The sequence below is a fragment of the Sinohyriopsis cumingii genome, chromosome 9 (assembly GCF_028554795.1).
Source record: "Sinohyriopsis cumingii isolate HCF-2022 chromosome 9, ASM2855479v2, whole genome shotgun sequence".
Classification (NCBI taxonomy): Eukaryota; Metazoa; Mollusca; class Bivalvia; order Unionida; family Unionidae; genus Sinohyriopsis; species Sinohyriopsis cumingii.
Genome location: NC_142969.1, coordinates 98633867 through 98652122, shown reverse-complemented (window position 1 = coordinate 98652122; position 18256 = coordinate 98633867). Strand labels below are relative to the sequence as shown.

The 18256-nt window shown below is 34.7% G+C and overlaps 1 protein-coding gene across 1 annotated transcript in view; it reads left to right on the top strand.

Moving 5' to 3' along the window:
• LOC149792312 (uncharacterized) overlaps window positions 1–18256 on the top strand; it is a 162779-nt gene that overhangs the window by 96688 nt on the left and 47835 nt on the right. Inside the window, exons 5-6 of the mRNA XM_089970887.1 lie at window positions 8894–9085; window positions 16639–17193. Coding sequence (XP_089827013.1) covers window positions 8894–9085; window positions 16639–17193 — 747 coding nt within the window. The remainder of the gene's footprint in view (window positions 1–8893; window positions 9086–16638; window positions 17194–18256) is intronic.

The window sequence follows — 18256 nt, the reverse complement described above, 5'->3', positions numbered from 1 at the left end:
GAAGGAATAAACAATAACATACAAAACATTTACATCTTGATCTGTGTTACACACATATTACCAAAGTATTCAGTTTTGAGTACATTTCATCTAAATATTAAAGTATTCAGTTTGTATTATTTCATCTGAGTACTAAAGTAATCAGTTTGGAGTACATTTCTTCTAAATGCTAACATATTCAGTTTGGAGTACATTGTATTTTTTCATCGGAGTACTAAAGTACTCAGTTTTGAGTACATGTCATCTAAATACTAAAGTATTCAGTTTGGAGTACATTTCATCTAAATACCAAAGTATTCAGTTTGTATTATTTCATCCGAATACTAAAGTACTCAGTTTTGAGTACATTTGATCTAAATACTAACATATTCAGTTTTTGGTATATTTCACCACAATAAGCTGAATGTAAGATTTTTTAATGAAAGAAATATTGGTGCTTTCAGGGCTGTAAGTGGTGGTTGCAGTTTTTGGAATGGATTATAAGAAAGCTTTAGTGTTTATAACTGTTTTGACATTTTGTTAAATTTTCCCCACAGTACATCTGAAAAAAATATTGACACTATTTGACAGTTGCATATCAAAAGCATAGACACAACTGGTATTACTTGTGTGATTTCAGACTGAAATAACCATATTTATCCAGTTATTGGCTCATGTGTAATGTGAAGTCCATGGCTCTGTTCTTGAAAATGTGCTGAGTTTGTGCTATTTTATATGTTATTAAGTTTGGTTGAATCTTGAATTTCAGATTATTTTGATAAATTATCAATTTTTACTTGCATGTACATTTTACTAGTAATGGTATTATGAATTCTACAAGAAAAAGTGTTCAATAAAGTCAAATACCTTACTCTGGCACAAGAGGATTATTAGATTGTATATATTATGACTGGCTATCACCAGAGAGGGATGTTCAGATAAAAATACACAAAACATCATAGTAAAGTAGATAGCAACAACTGTCCCATCTTTAATTTGTTCTAATAACATGGCAATTTTCCAATCATGTTTACTTCAATCTCAACTCTGGTTCTGAAACCATCTGTCAAGATAGACTTTGTCTTTCAGATTGTCTCCGGGGCTCCGAGTGGCCGAGTGGTGTAAAGTACCCACTGTTATGGATCACTGCCATCTCACCTCTGTCTGCATGAGTTCGAGTCTCAGCCTTGGCTAACGTTGGTACATGAGAAAGCCTGTCAGTAGCTTCTTGTGGGTTGGTGGTTCTTCCCGGGGTTTTCCAGGGGTCTTCCTCCACCAATTATACTGGCCGCCATGTATAGCCTATCTTGTGCTGAAAAATGGCATTAAACCCTAAAACAACAACAACAGCAACAACATCAGATTGTCTCCCTTGTGTCTATTATCCTGTGTAATGTTCATTCAGGTGTCATTTGAGTACAGGTGATGCTCACTATGTGCCAATTTACGTGCTTTAATTTGAACTCCATTCATAATTTAGTAATAACATTCAATTTGTACCACAGCGTTCATTTTTATGCCATCACACAACTCACCTACATGCACGCAAGTGTGTCTCATTGCTTCACCAAGAGAGCACATTTACTTGAGATTTACACCAATTTAGATTCATGACATAACCTCAGGAATGCATCTTTGGCGTAACTCGAGTTTCCCTTGTAGTGTCTAGGGTTTGATATGGAGAAGTTCTGTCTTCTTATCCCATTAAGGTTTATATTGATGATGTGAATTGGAGATCATGTAGCTTGTTGTATCAATGGTGTACATTTGACTCACCGTGGTTATGCAGATGATTTTCTGTAATTGATCTGGGGATCATGTAGATTGTTGTATCAATGGTGTACATTTGACTCACCTTGGTTATGTAGATGATCTCTCTGTAATTGATCTGGAGATCATGTAGTTTGTTTTATCAATGGTGTACATTTGACTCACCTTGGTTATGCAGATAATTTTCTGTAATTGATCTGGGGATCATGTAGATTGTTGTATCAATGGTGTATATTTGACTCACCATGGTTATGCAGATGATCTGTCTGTAATTGATCCACTGTAAGAGCTTTGATACAAATTGTTAATCATCTGTGACAACTATGTTGTTGAAAATGAAATATGATATCATGCTAGAAATTGCCCTGTTTACAGTGTTTTGTCATTCCTGTAGTCATTTCACACTTTGCCAGGGCATTCACATATCTTGTTCTATCTAATGAGAGATGTTTTTAATCAGCTCTTTGCCATCATGTTAATATGAAAATTTGATACCTGAATTGTCTCTGTACAGGTTTTATTGTTTAAAATGTACAATTTTATATTGCTGTGTGTTTTATTGTAATTTTTTAAGGCAGTTTAAAATTAGGGCATAACCGACTTTTGATCCGGAAATCGGATTCCACCGGATAGTATGAACTTCCGATTAATCGGAGTCGGACAAGGCAGGAACGACCGATTCGGATAATAAAAATAATAAAGTTGAATTTCTATAGCACCGTGTCTAACACTGCGTGTCATTCGATAGTGCGTTAATAAAGTTAAATAAGAAGTCAGAAAAGTCCAATATGGTCAATACAACGGCGTGAAACGATAATACTTGAGTTAGACCGAAAGATTTAAATTTATTAAAATATATAGTACAGTCCTACCCGTTTATGTCAACTTCCTCAATAATGAAGGCATAATATTGAATACATTGACACATGCTAATGAGGCATTAAAAGAAAATGATTCTTACAATCGTAAATATAAATAAAGTTAATAAGGAAACTTTCACAGCACAATAAACTTGTTTCAATCACCGATCACTTTGGAAAATGCAAGAATCGATCAGATTTCATTGCTTTTATTTAAGTCGCTGCAAGAGGCCAACTTTATAGGACCAAACAAAAGCCTGTTTTATTTTTATTTGACCGCGACATTAAAGCATGGCGGCAAGATCAACTAATTGTTGAATAAAGTACAGGATGGAACTGGCCGCTTGCCGACATAAATGATTAAGGCGGGAAAATTAAAGCCTGGCGGCAAGATCAACTAATTGTTGAACAAAGAATGGGTCGGCACTGTGGCTTTGAACTTTGTTGCATTTTGCTATAGTCCTGCCATATCCTTCCCCTTGTGACATCGGTGTGATATGCAAAACGTGTGTAACACGGTTTAAAAAGTTAATTTGAAAAACCTTTTAATTTAGCATTTCCGATTAATTGAATCGTATCCGGAATTGGAAAAATTTCATGCCCAAAATCCGGAATCGGAAATCAGTAGAAAAATGCTAATCGGTTATGCCCTATTTAAAATGACTGATGTCACATTCTCCAGAAGAGCTTATGTCCAACATACAGTGTCTGTCTATGGGATGTCCAACATACAGTGTCTGTCCATGGGATGTCCAACATACAGTGTCTGTCTATCCATTGGCACTAGTTGTTTGTTATCACTATTACAGGGAGGATTGCCATGAAACTTTAGACTTAATTCAACCCAGGGTCTAGTCGGTCCTTAAGGTGTTGCTCCAGTATGACATTCACATTAGAAATCTTGAAAATCTTGTCATCACTACTTCTGAATTGACTTGGGGTTTTCAACAAAAGCCATCTTCTGTTTTGTTTGGAATGAAATTGGTCCTGATCCTACATTCATTATGGCTGCCACAGCTGGTAATTTCAAAATCTTGTTACTAAAGAACGATTTCAAGATGATTTCAGGATGATTTCGAGACTCGCAGCTACAAGAAGTAGTCTTATCTTGATGTAGAGTGTCAGCCCTTCAAGAAACATTTGTTTAATTATGCATGCAGGTAGAGTGTCATTTGCTTGTGAAAAGGTTGTATCCCTCTCCTTTAAAAAAATAAATAAATGTGTAAGTGGATGTCTATGGCTTTAGATCTTGACCTGGTTTTGTTTAGCTGTTTAATTTTGCCGTGTCTATGCCTACATGATTTTGTTGGGTTTTTTGTGTCTGTAACCTTGTATATATTCTTTGGAATTTTTATTGAATTTAAGAATTGTATTCTGTTCATTGTTGCAAAGTTTTGACATGAATAACACTCTCTGACATTTAGTTCAAAGTGAATAACATTTTTAGTTTGCTCACTACATTGCTGAAATTTTATGTAGATTAATCTTTGTTATTTACAATAATTGATCTCCTTGTCTCATTTTTGAACATGTATAGTAATAGACTGGCCTCCTTGCCTTATTATTCAGTGCATTCTGCAATAGACTGGCATCTTTGCTTTGGGAGCAGGGGCCATTTTTTATGTACAAATTTAATACCGCAATCAGCGACCTAGTATAAAAAATCATAAAAAATCAAATACACAAGTGAGGTCAGAAAAGTCCATATTTTTAGATACCTATATTAAAATAAAGCATAAGAATAGTATTCACTTGACCAGATAAGCCAATGGCAGTTGATAGCAGAAGAAGTTTATGCACCCTAACCCCTATTTTATACATGCATTTTTCACATGCAAAGGCTTTTTTTGACAACATGTGGTGATCACAGTGCAAACGCAAGTTCTTTCCCTGGATGAAAATTTTGAAAAACATTGTCTACTAAATAGTTTGATGCAGTTCAGAATAGTTGTCATCCAAGCCGTTTTTGAGATACTCTACTTGCCTTGAACCCACGTGTCTACTGCTATGGGAGGCTAGCTCTTCTTCCTAGCCAACTATTGGTATTTCACTATCAACATACTGCAGAGCAACTAAAGAAAGTGTACATGCCTGACATCAATTTCAAGAACAATACAAGCCCGAAACACCTAGTTCACAAATATATCCATATCTATAAATAGTAAACAATAATAGCTGAAAAAGTCACACCATAGCCTTAAGTTAAGAAATTTGCCAGGGGCCAATTTACGAAACTGGACCCAGCCACCTTAAGAATTTGGCTGAAAATGGTTTATGTCAAAAGTTGTGTACATATCACATATTTAGACATTATCTAGTACAGTGGTATAAAGGAAAACGTTTTGTGCACAAAACTAAAATGGTATTATGCTTTTAGAAAAGTTACCTCTTTGCGGCAAAAAGCACTGCATTATTTACATTGTGAATTATGACTGACTGCATTTCTTGAAAGATTTCAAATTGTTTGCAACCTACAATGCTTTTGGTCTTTGTTTACCACCATAGCATCAGTACAAAATCAAAATTCCTTTACAATGTTTCATGAATGTCAAGAAGAGATCTGGAAGTTATAAATTTTAGGAGGGAATGACAGAAATGCTTTGTTAGTTGCCAGTGACAAAAGTGACAAGTTTCTATAAACTCTTCTAGCAAACTTAAAGAAATCACACATTTAAGTAAATCATATGCTTTAGAAGTACTTTTAGACTGATATAAAAGAAGCAGTTCCTAACTTTTCATTATCATTCTGGAGATGCTAATAGCAGCATCAGTGCTGTGTCAGTGTGTGTTGTGGGGTGGGGTGGGGTAATTGCAACACAAGTCTGGCTGGTCTGGAGAAGTCAAAGTTTAATCAGTTAACATTAGACAATGCTGGAATATTGATATACTGATGTGTGTGACCCTAAAACTTACAAAGTGACATATCAAATAAATTCATAGATACATAGCCATTGAAATTGACCATATATATATATATATATATATATATATATATATATATATATATATATATATATACACACACACACATATTATTCAATACAATTTAACAGAGAAATTTCTTCTCAGGCACCAATTTACTTACAACTGACCTTAATGTTTTCTGGAGTTTCCAAAATCATAGTAAATAATAAGATAAGGTATGGAACAAATATTTACAGTGGAAAATTCAGTTCAAGGTAAAAAGCATTTCACCAGCTTGGCTTTTGATAAGCACGTACCATAAAACAACAACTGCAGAAGCTAAATCTGTCTGTCAAAGTCACTCTCTTGTGCACTTAGATCAGAATGAGTATCTGGATGAGATTGAAGCTATTGTTTCTTTCAGCATGACTAACCGATTAATCATAATCTCTTACCATGCAAACTGAGACCTGCAAAAAGAAACGAAACAAGTGATATTGATGTACTTTTAACATTCAGTGAAAACATAAGACTTTCAGAGGAGAAACTGTATGTGTATTGTCAAGTGCATGAAACTGCCAGCTAATTTTAAGCTTTTCCCCCTTTGTTAACTGAACCTAGAAATTTCAAGATATATGCATAAAACATTTCCTATTATCACCCAAGGGTGAGATATGAATCTCTTATGTCAACTTCAGAGTGGGGTCATGAGGGTAGAAACTATGTCGGTGTGCTAAAACTTTCATTCTTCTCACCAAAATATAGCAAGCAATATGCCATATGCATCATTATTTCTAAGACCGTTCCACTGGTGACATTTAATATTCACAACAGTTTGTTTATATATGATTCCTCTGAATTCTATCTGCTCCTGTGGAGTAAAATTACTTTTAAGAATACATGTTGACATGCTGTGCAATTGTTTATGTGTCTGTATTGAAATGTGAATATTATTCATAAAAGGTAGGGGTGCAAACCTTGACAGCTACAGAAAGTGCAAGACAATACATTATGCTCACCATTTTGTTCCTATATTTAGTAAGTTAATTCCAAAATATGCTACTTTGTCATGATGTAAACAGTTCTCACATTGAGGTACAAAACAGTTACCTCCCTCTCCAAAGAGCATTACATACAACACTAAGTGATATATAGAAAAATGAAGGAAATATAATGAAGCTAATGCATACAAATCATTTAAATATACACAAAGAAACAGAAAAGTATAATAGATGTGGCTGACTGCACCATCAAAAAATTATCAATTTTCCTTAAGGGGGCAGGGGCCAGTTTTTATGTACAAATTTAATACCGCAATCAGCGACCTATTATAAAAATCATTAAAAAAATCAGATACACAAGTGAGGTCAAAAAGGTCCATATTTTTAGATACCTATATTAAAACAAAGCACAAGAATATTATTCACTTGACCAGATAAGTCAATGGCAGTTGATAGCAGAAGAAGTTTATGCACCCCAACCCCTATTTTATACATGCATTTTTCACATGCAAATGCCATTTATGAAAGCATGTGGTGCTCACAGTGCAAACGCAAGCTTTTTCCCTGGATGAAAATTTTGAAAAACATTGTCTACTAAATAGTTTGATGCAATTCAGAATAGTTGTCATCCAAGCCGTTTTTGAGATACTCTACTTGCCTTGAACCCACGTGTCTACTGCTATGGGAGGCTAGCTCTTCTTCCTAGCCAACTATTGGTATTTCACTATCAACATACTGCAGAGCAACTATAGAAAGTGTACATGCCTGACATCAATTTCAAGAACAATACAAGCCCGAAACACCTAGTTCACAAATATATCCATATCTATAAATGGTAAACAATAATAGCTGAAAAAGTCACACCATAGTCTTAAGTTAAGAAATCTGCCAGGGGCTAATTTACAAAACTGGACCCTGCCACCTATATCATTCAGTGAATTCTGCATTAGACTGGCCCCATGCCTTATCATTCAATGCTTACAGTAAGCAATAAAGAACGTGCTATTATGCAAGTCTAGGAAGTTTGCATTGTCTTCACAAAAGTGATACAAAGCTATGCAAATTCCCAGTTTCACATTTCACTAGGTATGACATGAATTCTCACCAAAAACACTGAGAGATTCAGTATTATTAGAGTTGCCCTGTTATCAGTTCATGTTATCAGTCAAGCCAATTGTAAAATCTCACCTCCATTACTCTGTTGCTGACAGCATGGAATGGGAAATGGCCCTGTGTATTTAGTTTCCTTTATTTCAACACAGACTCCCATGTTGAGTCTCATTAAAAATGTATACAAATGTCTTTAGGCCAAACACAAAAATAGGTGTGGTTCTGGTTACATTGAAAAACAAATTTAGGGTAGATAGGTTGGTACAAACTTTTTTCTTGGGTTCTTGTTTTCTTTTTATTGGTCCATTTGGAATTAAATGAAGGATAATCAAGAAAAAAAAAGGATGATTCACAGCCCAAATTTACCTTTGATTGTAGTCACATCCCTTTGTTACTTGTTAATTTCTCCTGAACTTTGTTTTCCTTTTTTCTAATTTTTTTCTTCTGGTTTGTGTTACATAGTATATAGCTGTTATTTGCAAACTGACAGCAGACTTTAGAATTGACATCAGTCAGTTAGAACTGGCACCAGACAGTTAGAATTGGCATCAGACTGTTAGAATTGACATCAGTCAGTTAGAATTGACATAAGACAGAATTGGCATCAGACTGTTAGAATTGACATCAGTCAGTTAGAATTGACGTCAGACAGTTAGAATTGGCATCAAACTGTTAGAACTGATATCAGTCAGTTAGAATTGATATCAGTCAGTTAGAATTGGCATCAGACTGTTAGAATTGACATCAGTCAGTTAGAATTGACATCAGACAGTTAGAATTGGCATCAAACTGTTAGAATTGATATCAGTCAGTTAGAATTGACATCAGTCGGTTAGAATTGGCATCAGTCAGTTAGAATTGACATCAGTCAGTTAGAACTGACATATGTTAGAATGAAGATAATTAAGGAGAGGTTAGTATCAGTTGTAGTAAGAATTAGTCTCAAAATAATGCTTCCCTGGAGAAAAAGCACATCATTTGCCAAAAAAGAATGGGTAAATTGTTAAATGAATATGCATCAACTTTGATTCCAATTACCCCAATTCCATGTAAATAGAATGAGGGTTTTGTGGAATGCAATCTTGCATGCAACCCATGCTGTGATATACTCCCACAATTCTATTAATTTCCAAAATTTGAATTCTAATACTGACAGTGAGGATGCCATTGCTACTGCCAGAAATGTTCTTCATTTACTGTCTGCTTAAAATAGACTACAATTATTTAAGGCCATGAATATTGAATTTGATTAAAACTGTTCTTTTACAGGTTGCTGGTCGGTATCTGAGGGGAAAAGTGGATGTGATATAGGGCAGTGTGTGCCAAACCCTGAATCACATTATAATCAAAAGTTGAAGAACAACCATTTCTGCTGCTGCAGTGGAAACATGTGTAACAGCAATTTCTCCAGTGAATTTGTATCTCGACTTTCAACAACTACACAAGTTTCTGCAGGCCCAGGTAAAACAAATTTTTGAAAGTTTTGTTCTGCAGTCTTTGAACTCAATCTGTATATTCTCAATAATAACAATATTATTATTATTATTATTATTATTATTACTTTATTATTATTTTTATTATTGTTATTAATATTATTATTACTTTATTATTATTTTTATTGTTATTAATATTATTATTACTTTATTATTATTATTTTTATTATTATTAATATTATTATTACTTTATTATTATTATTTTTATTATTATTAATATTATTATTATTACTTTATTATTATTTTTATTATTATTATTATTATTATTCACCTCATACAAGTGAAATAGTTTCTGTACACAGTGTCGGACCATTCTATGGGTCAACAAAGTTGAAAGCCTACATCTTCCCTTAGAGTTAAAAATTGTCAATATGATACATGTCCTTGTGCATCTTGCCTTGTCCATGATATATTTTGTGTAAGACAGGCACAGATAGTTAATATTTTTCAAGGATATTGATGTGATCAGACTCGGGATGAATTCATGTGCGACCTTTACAGTTTCTCTTTGCAAGGTGGAAATCTCACAAAGATTCTCTATAAACGCTGATCATTGTAGGACCAGCATTTCATTGCCATTAGCAGTGGTGGATAAATCGGAGCAGATTCTTGATTGGCATCCCCATGCATGCACCCAAACACCACTCCTACTTGTTCACCGATGAGTTAGATTCCAGTTTGTCTTCATTTAGACCCAGAGGGCATAATTCTACGGGGTCTTTGGACCCTGTCATCTCTCCACATAAACTTGAAATGAAGGCTGTCTGCCTAGCCTGGCAAGGGTGCATCAAAAGTGTAAAGGGTCAATGTGTTATGGTCTCTTTCGACAACATGTCCATTGTAGCTTATCTCCAGTGTTAAGGAGCTACACATGCCCCTTCTCTTTGTGTGGAAATTTGTAACCTCCTTTGCCAGTCTTCCTCAAGAACATAACACTCAAAGCTCAGCATATTCCAGGCAAGAGGAACTTCTCTTAGTCTCTCTACAACTGGAAGAGCCATATTCACAAAATGGAATCTTCACCCGTCTTTTACAGTCCCTTTTCTGACTGGGAGGAAGGCCCCTAGAGGATCAGTTTACAACCAGTCTCAACAACAGATTTCCATTTTATGTTTCTTCTGTCAAGGAGCATGGGCAGTGGATGCATTTGGGTCTCCAGTGGGATCAACTGGACTTTTAGCCAAAAATTCAATTACCTTCCTTAGTTTCACTGCCAGAAGAAATCCTGTCTTAGTTGAAAATGTGATGTAGATGATACAGATAGACTTTTATGTCCCGTGAGGGTACTCAGTTTCTAACTTAAGACATCCAGATGAAGAAGAAAGGGTAGAAAGCATCTTTTCCTCCCTATCAAGGGCTCCATAGACATTTCAGCTGCCATTGTATTTTATGATGGATTGTCACCATGATCAAAGAATGCATCAGTCTGTTACTGATCAAGACCATTCCTTTTGGAAACTTAACACCCATGAGGTTCAATCCATTGCTACCTCCTTGGCCTTCCTTAATCATTCCTCCTTGGAGGACATCATGAAGACAGTATTTTGGCACTCACATAGTACCATTTCCTCCTTTTATCTCATTATCACAGCAAAGTTCAGGCATTTTTTCTCTTGGTCCCATCTTTATGGCATAACATATGGTCCTGAGAAATACCAACATTCCATAACATGGACCTCTCCAACTATGATGAGTACTTTCCATTTTCTGGTTTTTTAATCAGTCTCATGAAGCATCGGCCAACCCTCCTTACTGACAAATTCAGCTAAACAATAGCTATGGGTAAGCATCGGCCATTCTTCCTTATCGACAAATTCAGCTAAATAATAGCTATGGGTAAGCATTGGCCAACCCTCCTTACTGACAAATTCAGCTAAACAATAGCTATGGGTAAGCATTGGCCAACCCTCCTTACTGACAAATTCAGCTAAACAATAGCTATGGGTAAGCATTGGCCAACCCTCCTTACTGACAAATTCAGCTAAACAGTAGCTATTGGTAAGCATTGGCCTTACTGACAAATTCAGCTGAACAAGAGCTATGGATAAGCCATTGCTGCCATTAAAATGTAGGGGTGTTTTTCGTTTGGGGAGGGGGGCATCAAACTAGTTTTAATTATGCTGTACATATCCATAGCTATTGTCATGTGCCCTCCTCCCACCCTGCTTTGATGGCCTTATGTTTTAGCCACCTATGAAAAAGACAAACTGTCAGTACTTGTTTTGCACATAGTATACCAAGAACAAGTGAGTTGCTTGAGGAATTGCATCATTCTGACAATTCTTCACTCTAAGTGATGATGTACGCACATCAAATTGACGATGCTTTTTTTCTGAATGAAAAAGAAAGCTAAACAATAGCTATGGGTAAGTATTACATAATTAAAAATACTTTTACCCCACCCCCAAAAATACATGTATTTGCTCTGTTCCATGTTTAATATGATTTAAGTATTTACCTGTTCCTAAATAGTGTGACTATTTAGGTATTTACCTTATTTCTGTTTGGATTGTTTAGATATTTACTGTTCTTGATTAGTATGACTATTTAGGTATCTTTCCAGTTATATGTTTAGTATGACTATTATCATTACCCTGCTTGTGATTTGTATGACTATTTAGATATTTACCCTGTTTGTGATTGGTATGACTATATAGATATTTACCCTGTTTGTGACTGGTATGACTATTTTAGATATTTACCTGTTTGTGATTTGTACGACTATTTAGATATTTACCCTGTTTGTGATTGGTATGACTATTTAGATATTTACCTGTTTGTGATTTGTACGACTACTTAGATATTTACCCTGTTTTTGATTGGTACGACTGTGTAGATGTTTACCCTATTTGTGATTGGTATGACTATTTTAGATATTTACCCTGTCTTATGATTGGTACAACTGTTTAGATATTTACCCTGTTTGTGATTGGTACAACTATTTAGATATTTACCCTGTCTTATGATTGGTACAACTGTTTAGATATTTACCCTGTTTGTGATTGGTATGACTATTTAGATATTTACCATGTTTGTGATTGGTATGACTTGAGATATTTACCCTGTTTGTGAAAGTTCCTGATAATAATGAATGTCTAGGTATTTACCCTGTTTGTGATAGTTCCTGATAAGTATGAATGTCTAGGTATTTACCCTGTTTGTGATGGTTCCTGATAATAATGAATGTCTAGGTATTTACCCTGTTTGTGATCGTTCCTGATAATAATGAATGTCTAGGTATTTACCCTGTTTGTGATGGTTCCTGATAATAATGAATGTCTAGGTATTTACCCTGTTTGTGATCGTTCCTGATAATAATGAATGTCTAGGTATTTACCCTGTTTGTGATGGTTCCTGATAATAATGAATGTCTAGGTATTTACCCTGTTTGTGATGGTTCCTGATAAGTATGAATGTCTAGGTATTTATCCTGTTTGTGATGGTTCCTGATAATAATGAATGTCTAGGTATTTACCCTGTTTGTGATAGTTCCTGATAATAATGAATGTCTAGGTATTTACCCTGTTTGTGATGGTTCCTGATAATAATGAATGTCTAGGTATTTACCCTGTTTGTGATGGTTCCTGATAATAATGAATGTCTAGGTATTTACCCTGTTTGTGATGGTTCCTGATAATAATGAATGTCTAGGTATTTACCCTGTTTGTGATGGTTCCTGATAATAATGAATGTCTAGGTATTTACCCTGTTTGTGATGGTTCCTGATAATAATGAATGTCTAGGTATTTACCCTGTTTGTGATGGTTCCTGATAATAATGAATGTCTAGGTATTTACCCTGTTTGTGATGGTTCCTGATAATAATGAATGTCTAGGTATTTACCCTGTTTGTGATGGTTCCTGATAATAATGAATGTCTAGGTATTTACCCTGTTTGTGATGGTTCCTGATAATAATGAATGTCTAGGTATTTACCCTGTTTGTGATGGTTCCTGATAATAATGAATGTCTAGGTATTTACCCTGTTTGTGATGGTTCCTGATAATAATGAATGTCTAGGTATTTACCCTGTTTGTGATGGTTCCTGATAATAATGAATGTCTAAGTATTTACCCTGTCTGTGATGGTTCCTGATAATAATGAATGTCTAGGTATTTACCCTGTCTGTGATAGTTCCTGATAATAATGAATGTCTAGGTATTTACCCTGTTTGTGATGGTTCCTGATAATAATGAATGTCTAGGTATTTACCCTGTTTGTGATAGTTCTTGATAATAATGAATGTCTAAGTATTTACCCTGTTTGTGATGGTTCCTGATAATAATGAATGTCTAGGTATTTACCCTGTTTGTGATAGTTCCTGATAATAATGAATGTCTAGGTATTTACCCTGTTTGTGATTGTTCCTGATAATAATGAATGTTTAGGTATTTATCCTGTTTGTGATAGTTCCTGATAAGTATGAATGTCAAGGTATTTACCCTGTTTGTGATAGTTCCTGATAATAATGAATGTCTAAGTATTTACCCTGTTTGTGATGGTTCCTGATAATAATGAATGTCTAGGTATTTACCCTGTTTGTGATAGTTCCTGATAATAATGAATGTCTAGGTATTTACCTGGTTTGTGATAGTTCCTGATAAGTATGAATGTCTAGGTATTTACCCTGTTTGTGATAGTTCCTGATAATAATGAATGTCTAAGTATTTACCCTGTTTGTGATGGTTCCTGATAATAATGAATGTCTAGGTATTTACCCTGTTTGTGATAGTTCCTGATAATAATGAATGTCTAGGTATTTACCCTGTTTGTGATTGTTCCTGATAATAATGAATGTTTAGGTATTTATCCTGTTTGTGATAGTTCCTGATAAGTATGAATGTCAAGGTATTTACCCTGTTTGTGATAGTTCCTGATAATAATGAATGTCTAAGTATTTACCCTGTTTGTGATGGTTCCTGATAATAATGAATGTCTAGGTATTTACCCTGTTTGTGATAGTTCCTGATAATAATGAATGTCTAGGTATTTACCTGGTTTGTGATAGTTCCTGATAAGTATGAATGTCTAGGTATTTACCCTGTTTGTGATAGTTCCTGATAATAATGAATGTCTAAGTATTTACCCTGTTTGTGATGGTTCCTGATAATAATGAATGTCTAGGTATTTACCCTGTTTGTGATAGTTCCTGATAATAATGAATGTCTAGGTATTTACCTGGTTTGTGATAGTTCCTGATAAGTATGAATGTCTAGGTATTTACCCTGTTTGTGATGGTTCCTGATAATAATGAATGTCTAGGTATTTACCCTGTTTGTGATAGTTCCTGATAAGTATGAATGTCTAGGTATTTACCCTGTTTGTGATGGTTCCTGATAATAATGAATGTCTAGGTATTTACCCTGTTTGTGATAGTTCCTGATAATAATGAATGTCTAGGTATTTACCCTGTTTGTGATGGTTCCTGATAATAATGAATGTCTAGGTATTTACCCTGTTTGTGATGGTTCCTGATAATAATGAATGTCTAGGTATTTACCCTGTTTGTGATGGTTCCTGATAATAATGAATGTCTAGGTATTTACCCTGTTTGTGATGGTTCCTGATAATAATGAATGTCTAGGTATTTACCCTGTTTGTGATAGTTCCTGATAATAATGAATGTCTAGGTATTTACCCTGTTTGTGATGGTTCCTGATAAGTAAGACTGTCTAGGTATTTCCTCTGTTCCTGTTTCGTACAACTGTTTAGTTATTTATCCTGTTTCTGATTAGTACTACTATTTAGGTATTTACCTGTATGTAATTAGTATAACTATTTAGGTATTTACCATGTATGTAATTAGAATGACTTTTGGTATTTACCCTGTATGTAATTAGTATGACTTTTGGTATTTACCCTATAAGTAATTAGTATGACTATTTAGTTATTTACCCTGTATGTAATTAGTATGACTATTTAGTTATTTACCCTGTATGTAATTAGCATGACTTTTGGTACTTTTGGTATTTACCCTGTATGTAATTAGTATGACTTCTGGTATTTACCTTGTTCATAATTAGTTGGACTATATAGGTATTTTACTCTGTGTGTGATTAGTATGACTGTATAGGTATTTAATTGGTATGACTATTTAAGTATTTCCCCTGTATGTAATTAGTATGACTATTTAGATATTTCTCCAGTTCCTGTTTAGTACTACTATATAGGTATTTTACCCTGTTTGTGATTAGTTTAACTGTTATGGTATTTCCCCTGTAATTAATTAGTATGACTATTTAGATATTCTACTGTTCCTGTTTAGTACTACTATTTAGGTATTTTACTCTGTGATTAGTTTAACTGTTTAGGTATTTCCCTTGTATGTAATTAGTATGACTATTTAGATATTTCTCCTGTTCCTGTTTAGTACAACTATTTAGGTATTTACCCTGTTTGTGATTAGTATGAATTTTTAGGTATTTACCATGCTTGTAATGAATAGGACTATTTAGGTATTGACCTGGTTAGATTCTGTTTTGTCTGTGATTTAAATAGCAGGCAGTCAAATTTGATTACTAAATGCAGTAATTGTGTCAGGATATTTCTCTAACAATAAGTGCATGACCTTCAGAAATATTATTTGATGACAGTATTGTTACACATATTGTATGCTATATTGTCTGTAAATTGTTATCCAGATTTGACAGTATATTGTGGGCAATTAGTTATCTAGATTTTACAGTATGTTGTCTGTAGCTTGTTATCTAGGCTTTACAGTATATTGAGTGTAGCTTGTTATCCAGCTTTGACAATATGTTGTCTGTGACATGCTATCCAGCTCTGACAGTATATTGTCTGTGACTTGTTACCCAGATTTGACAGTTTAGTCTGTACCTTGTTTTCCAGATTTTAAACACTAGTCTGTGACTTGTTATCCAGTTTAGACAATATGTTGTCTGTATCATTTTATCCAGTTTTGACAGTATGTTATCTATAGCTTGTTATCTAGTTTTGACAGTATATTGTCTGTAACTTGTTTCCCAGATTTGAAAGTATATAAATTTTCAATGTTTTGGAAACATCTCAGATAAGAAGAAGGGTGATAAACCTCATAAAAATCTATTCCAAAATTGTCATGTGTTCAAAAGTTGCAATTGCAGTCTTATTTTCTAATATTTTTCACTATAATTTATGAAGCTATTGTTCGGTCAGTAACTGTTTACCACATTATGCACTGACCAGCAGTATAATGAAAATAATAAGAAATTTGATAAATGTGTGTGTGTGTGTGTGACTACACACAAAGTGTTTTTGGACCAGATGACCAGATATAAACCAGTACATAAGTCTTTTTGGACCAAGTGTCCAGACATTGAGCATGCACAAGTCTATTTGGATGGGTGTCCTGACATTGACCAGTACACAGGTCCTGACATTGATTGCTACACAGGTCTATTTGGATCAAATGTCCTGAATTTTCCTTTAGTTTTGGTAACATTTAATGACAATTGTGGTCAATTATTTCCTTTGCTTTTAAAAAATCTGTTTCCATTAATTTCTCGATGCTTTTATTTTCCAGATTACCATCATATGGTAGACCCCTCGTACAAAGAGAGAACAATTGTGATCTCGCTGCTGTCTGTATGTTCCCTGGCAATTATTATCTTTGGAGTCTACTTGTTGTATCGCTTTTGTTTACTGTCTCCCAAACCTCCGATTGACCCAGAAAATACCGTTGAAGCACCCACGACACCTGGGTTTGATTTTGAAGATTTAAAATTTTGTAGCATGATCCACAAGGGTCATTACAGCGAAGTTTGGAGAGGCTCGTTGAACGAGCAACCAGTAGCCATTAAGATTTACCACACGGACTTTAAACATTATTATCAAAATGAAAAATATATTTATAACCTTCCACATATGGAACATGAAAATTTATTGAAATTTTATGGGGCTGACGAACATGTGAATGAGGATGGATCGGTGCGGTCCATGTTGGTTTTCTCATACGTAGAAGGAGGGATGTTGACCAATTTCTTAAAAAATAACAAGATAAACTGGAATACAATGTGTAAAATGTGTTACACGCTGGCTCGAGGTCTAGCGCATCTCCATAGTGATATTGGAACTGTAGGTAAGTTGTTAACCTTGTTGCATTACTTGTCTATTTTTCTTGCCAGTATAAATTGATAGACAGAAGTTACATAACAGTCATTGAGCTTTATGGGATACAGCTGGTGTTGTTTGTTAATATAGTTTATGCAAGTCCTACATACTGCACATCATAATGCAGTTTGCAGGCTATGTAATTCTCCTACACTGCATATCATAATGCAGTTTGCAGGCTATGTAATTCTTACATCCTGCACATCATGGTATAGTTGCAGGCTATGTAATTCTTATACACTGCACATCATGGTGTACTTTGCAGGCTATGTAGTTCTTATACACTGCACATCATGGTATAGTTGCAGACTATGTCATTCTTATACACTGCACATCATGTTGTTTTTGCAGGCTATGTAATTCTTATACACTGCACATCATGGTGTACTTTGCAGGCTGTGTAGTTCTTATACACTGCACATCATGGTGTAGTTGCAGGCTGTATACTTATACACTGCACATCATGGTGTACTTTGCAGGCTATGTAGGTCTTATGCACTGCACATCATGGTGTACTTTGCAGGCTATGTAATTCTTATACACTGCACATCATGGTGTACTTTGCAGGCTATGTAGTTCTTATACACTGCACATCATGGTGTACTTTGCAGGCTATGTAATTCTTATACACTACACATTGTGGTGCAGTTTGCAACTTATGCTAGTCTTGTACACTGATATCACTTGAAAGAAAACTACATCTGGTTTCAATTGACATGTGAATTTCTGATATTACGAAACAGTTGTTGGCACACAATAATCTGGAAATGCCTGGATTATATCATGCTTGAGATTAGATGCATAAAAGTCCCAGATAGTCACAGATGGTATGTACATATTAATGCCAGGGATACGGTATATGATAAAGAATTTCATGTCCTAAAATAAGTGTTACATCCCAGAAAAGGTTTTGCAAAAATTGCATATTTATTTTAAATTGCTCATATTAATTAAGTTTGAAATAACAAATTTGAAATTCTGATATTACGAAACAGCGGTTGGCACACTATAATCTGGAAATGCCTGTGTAG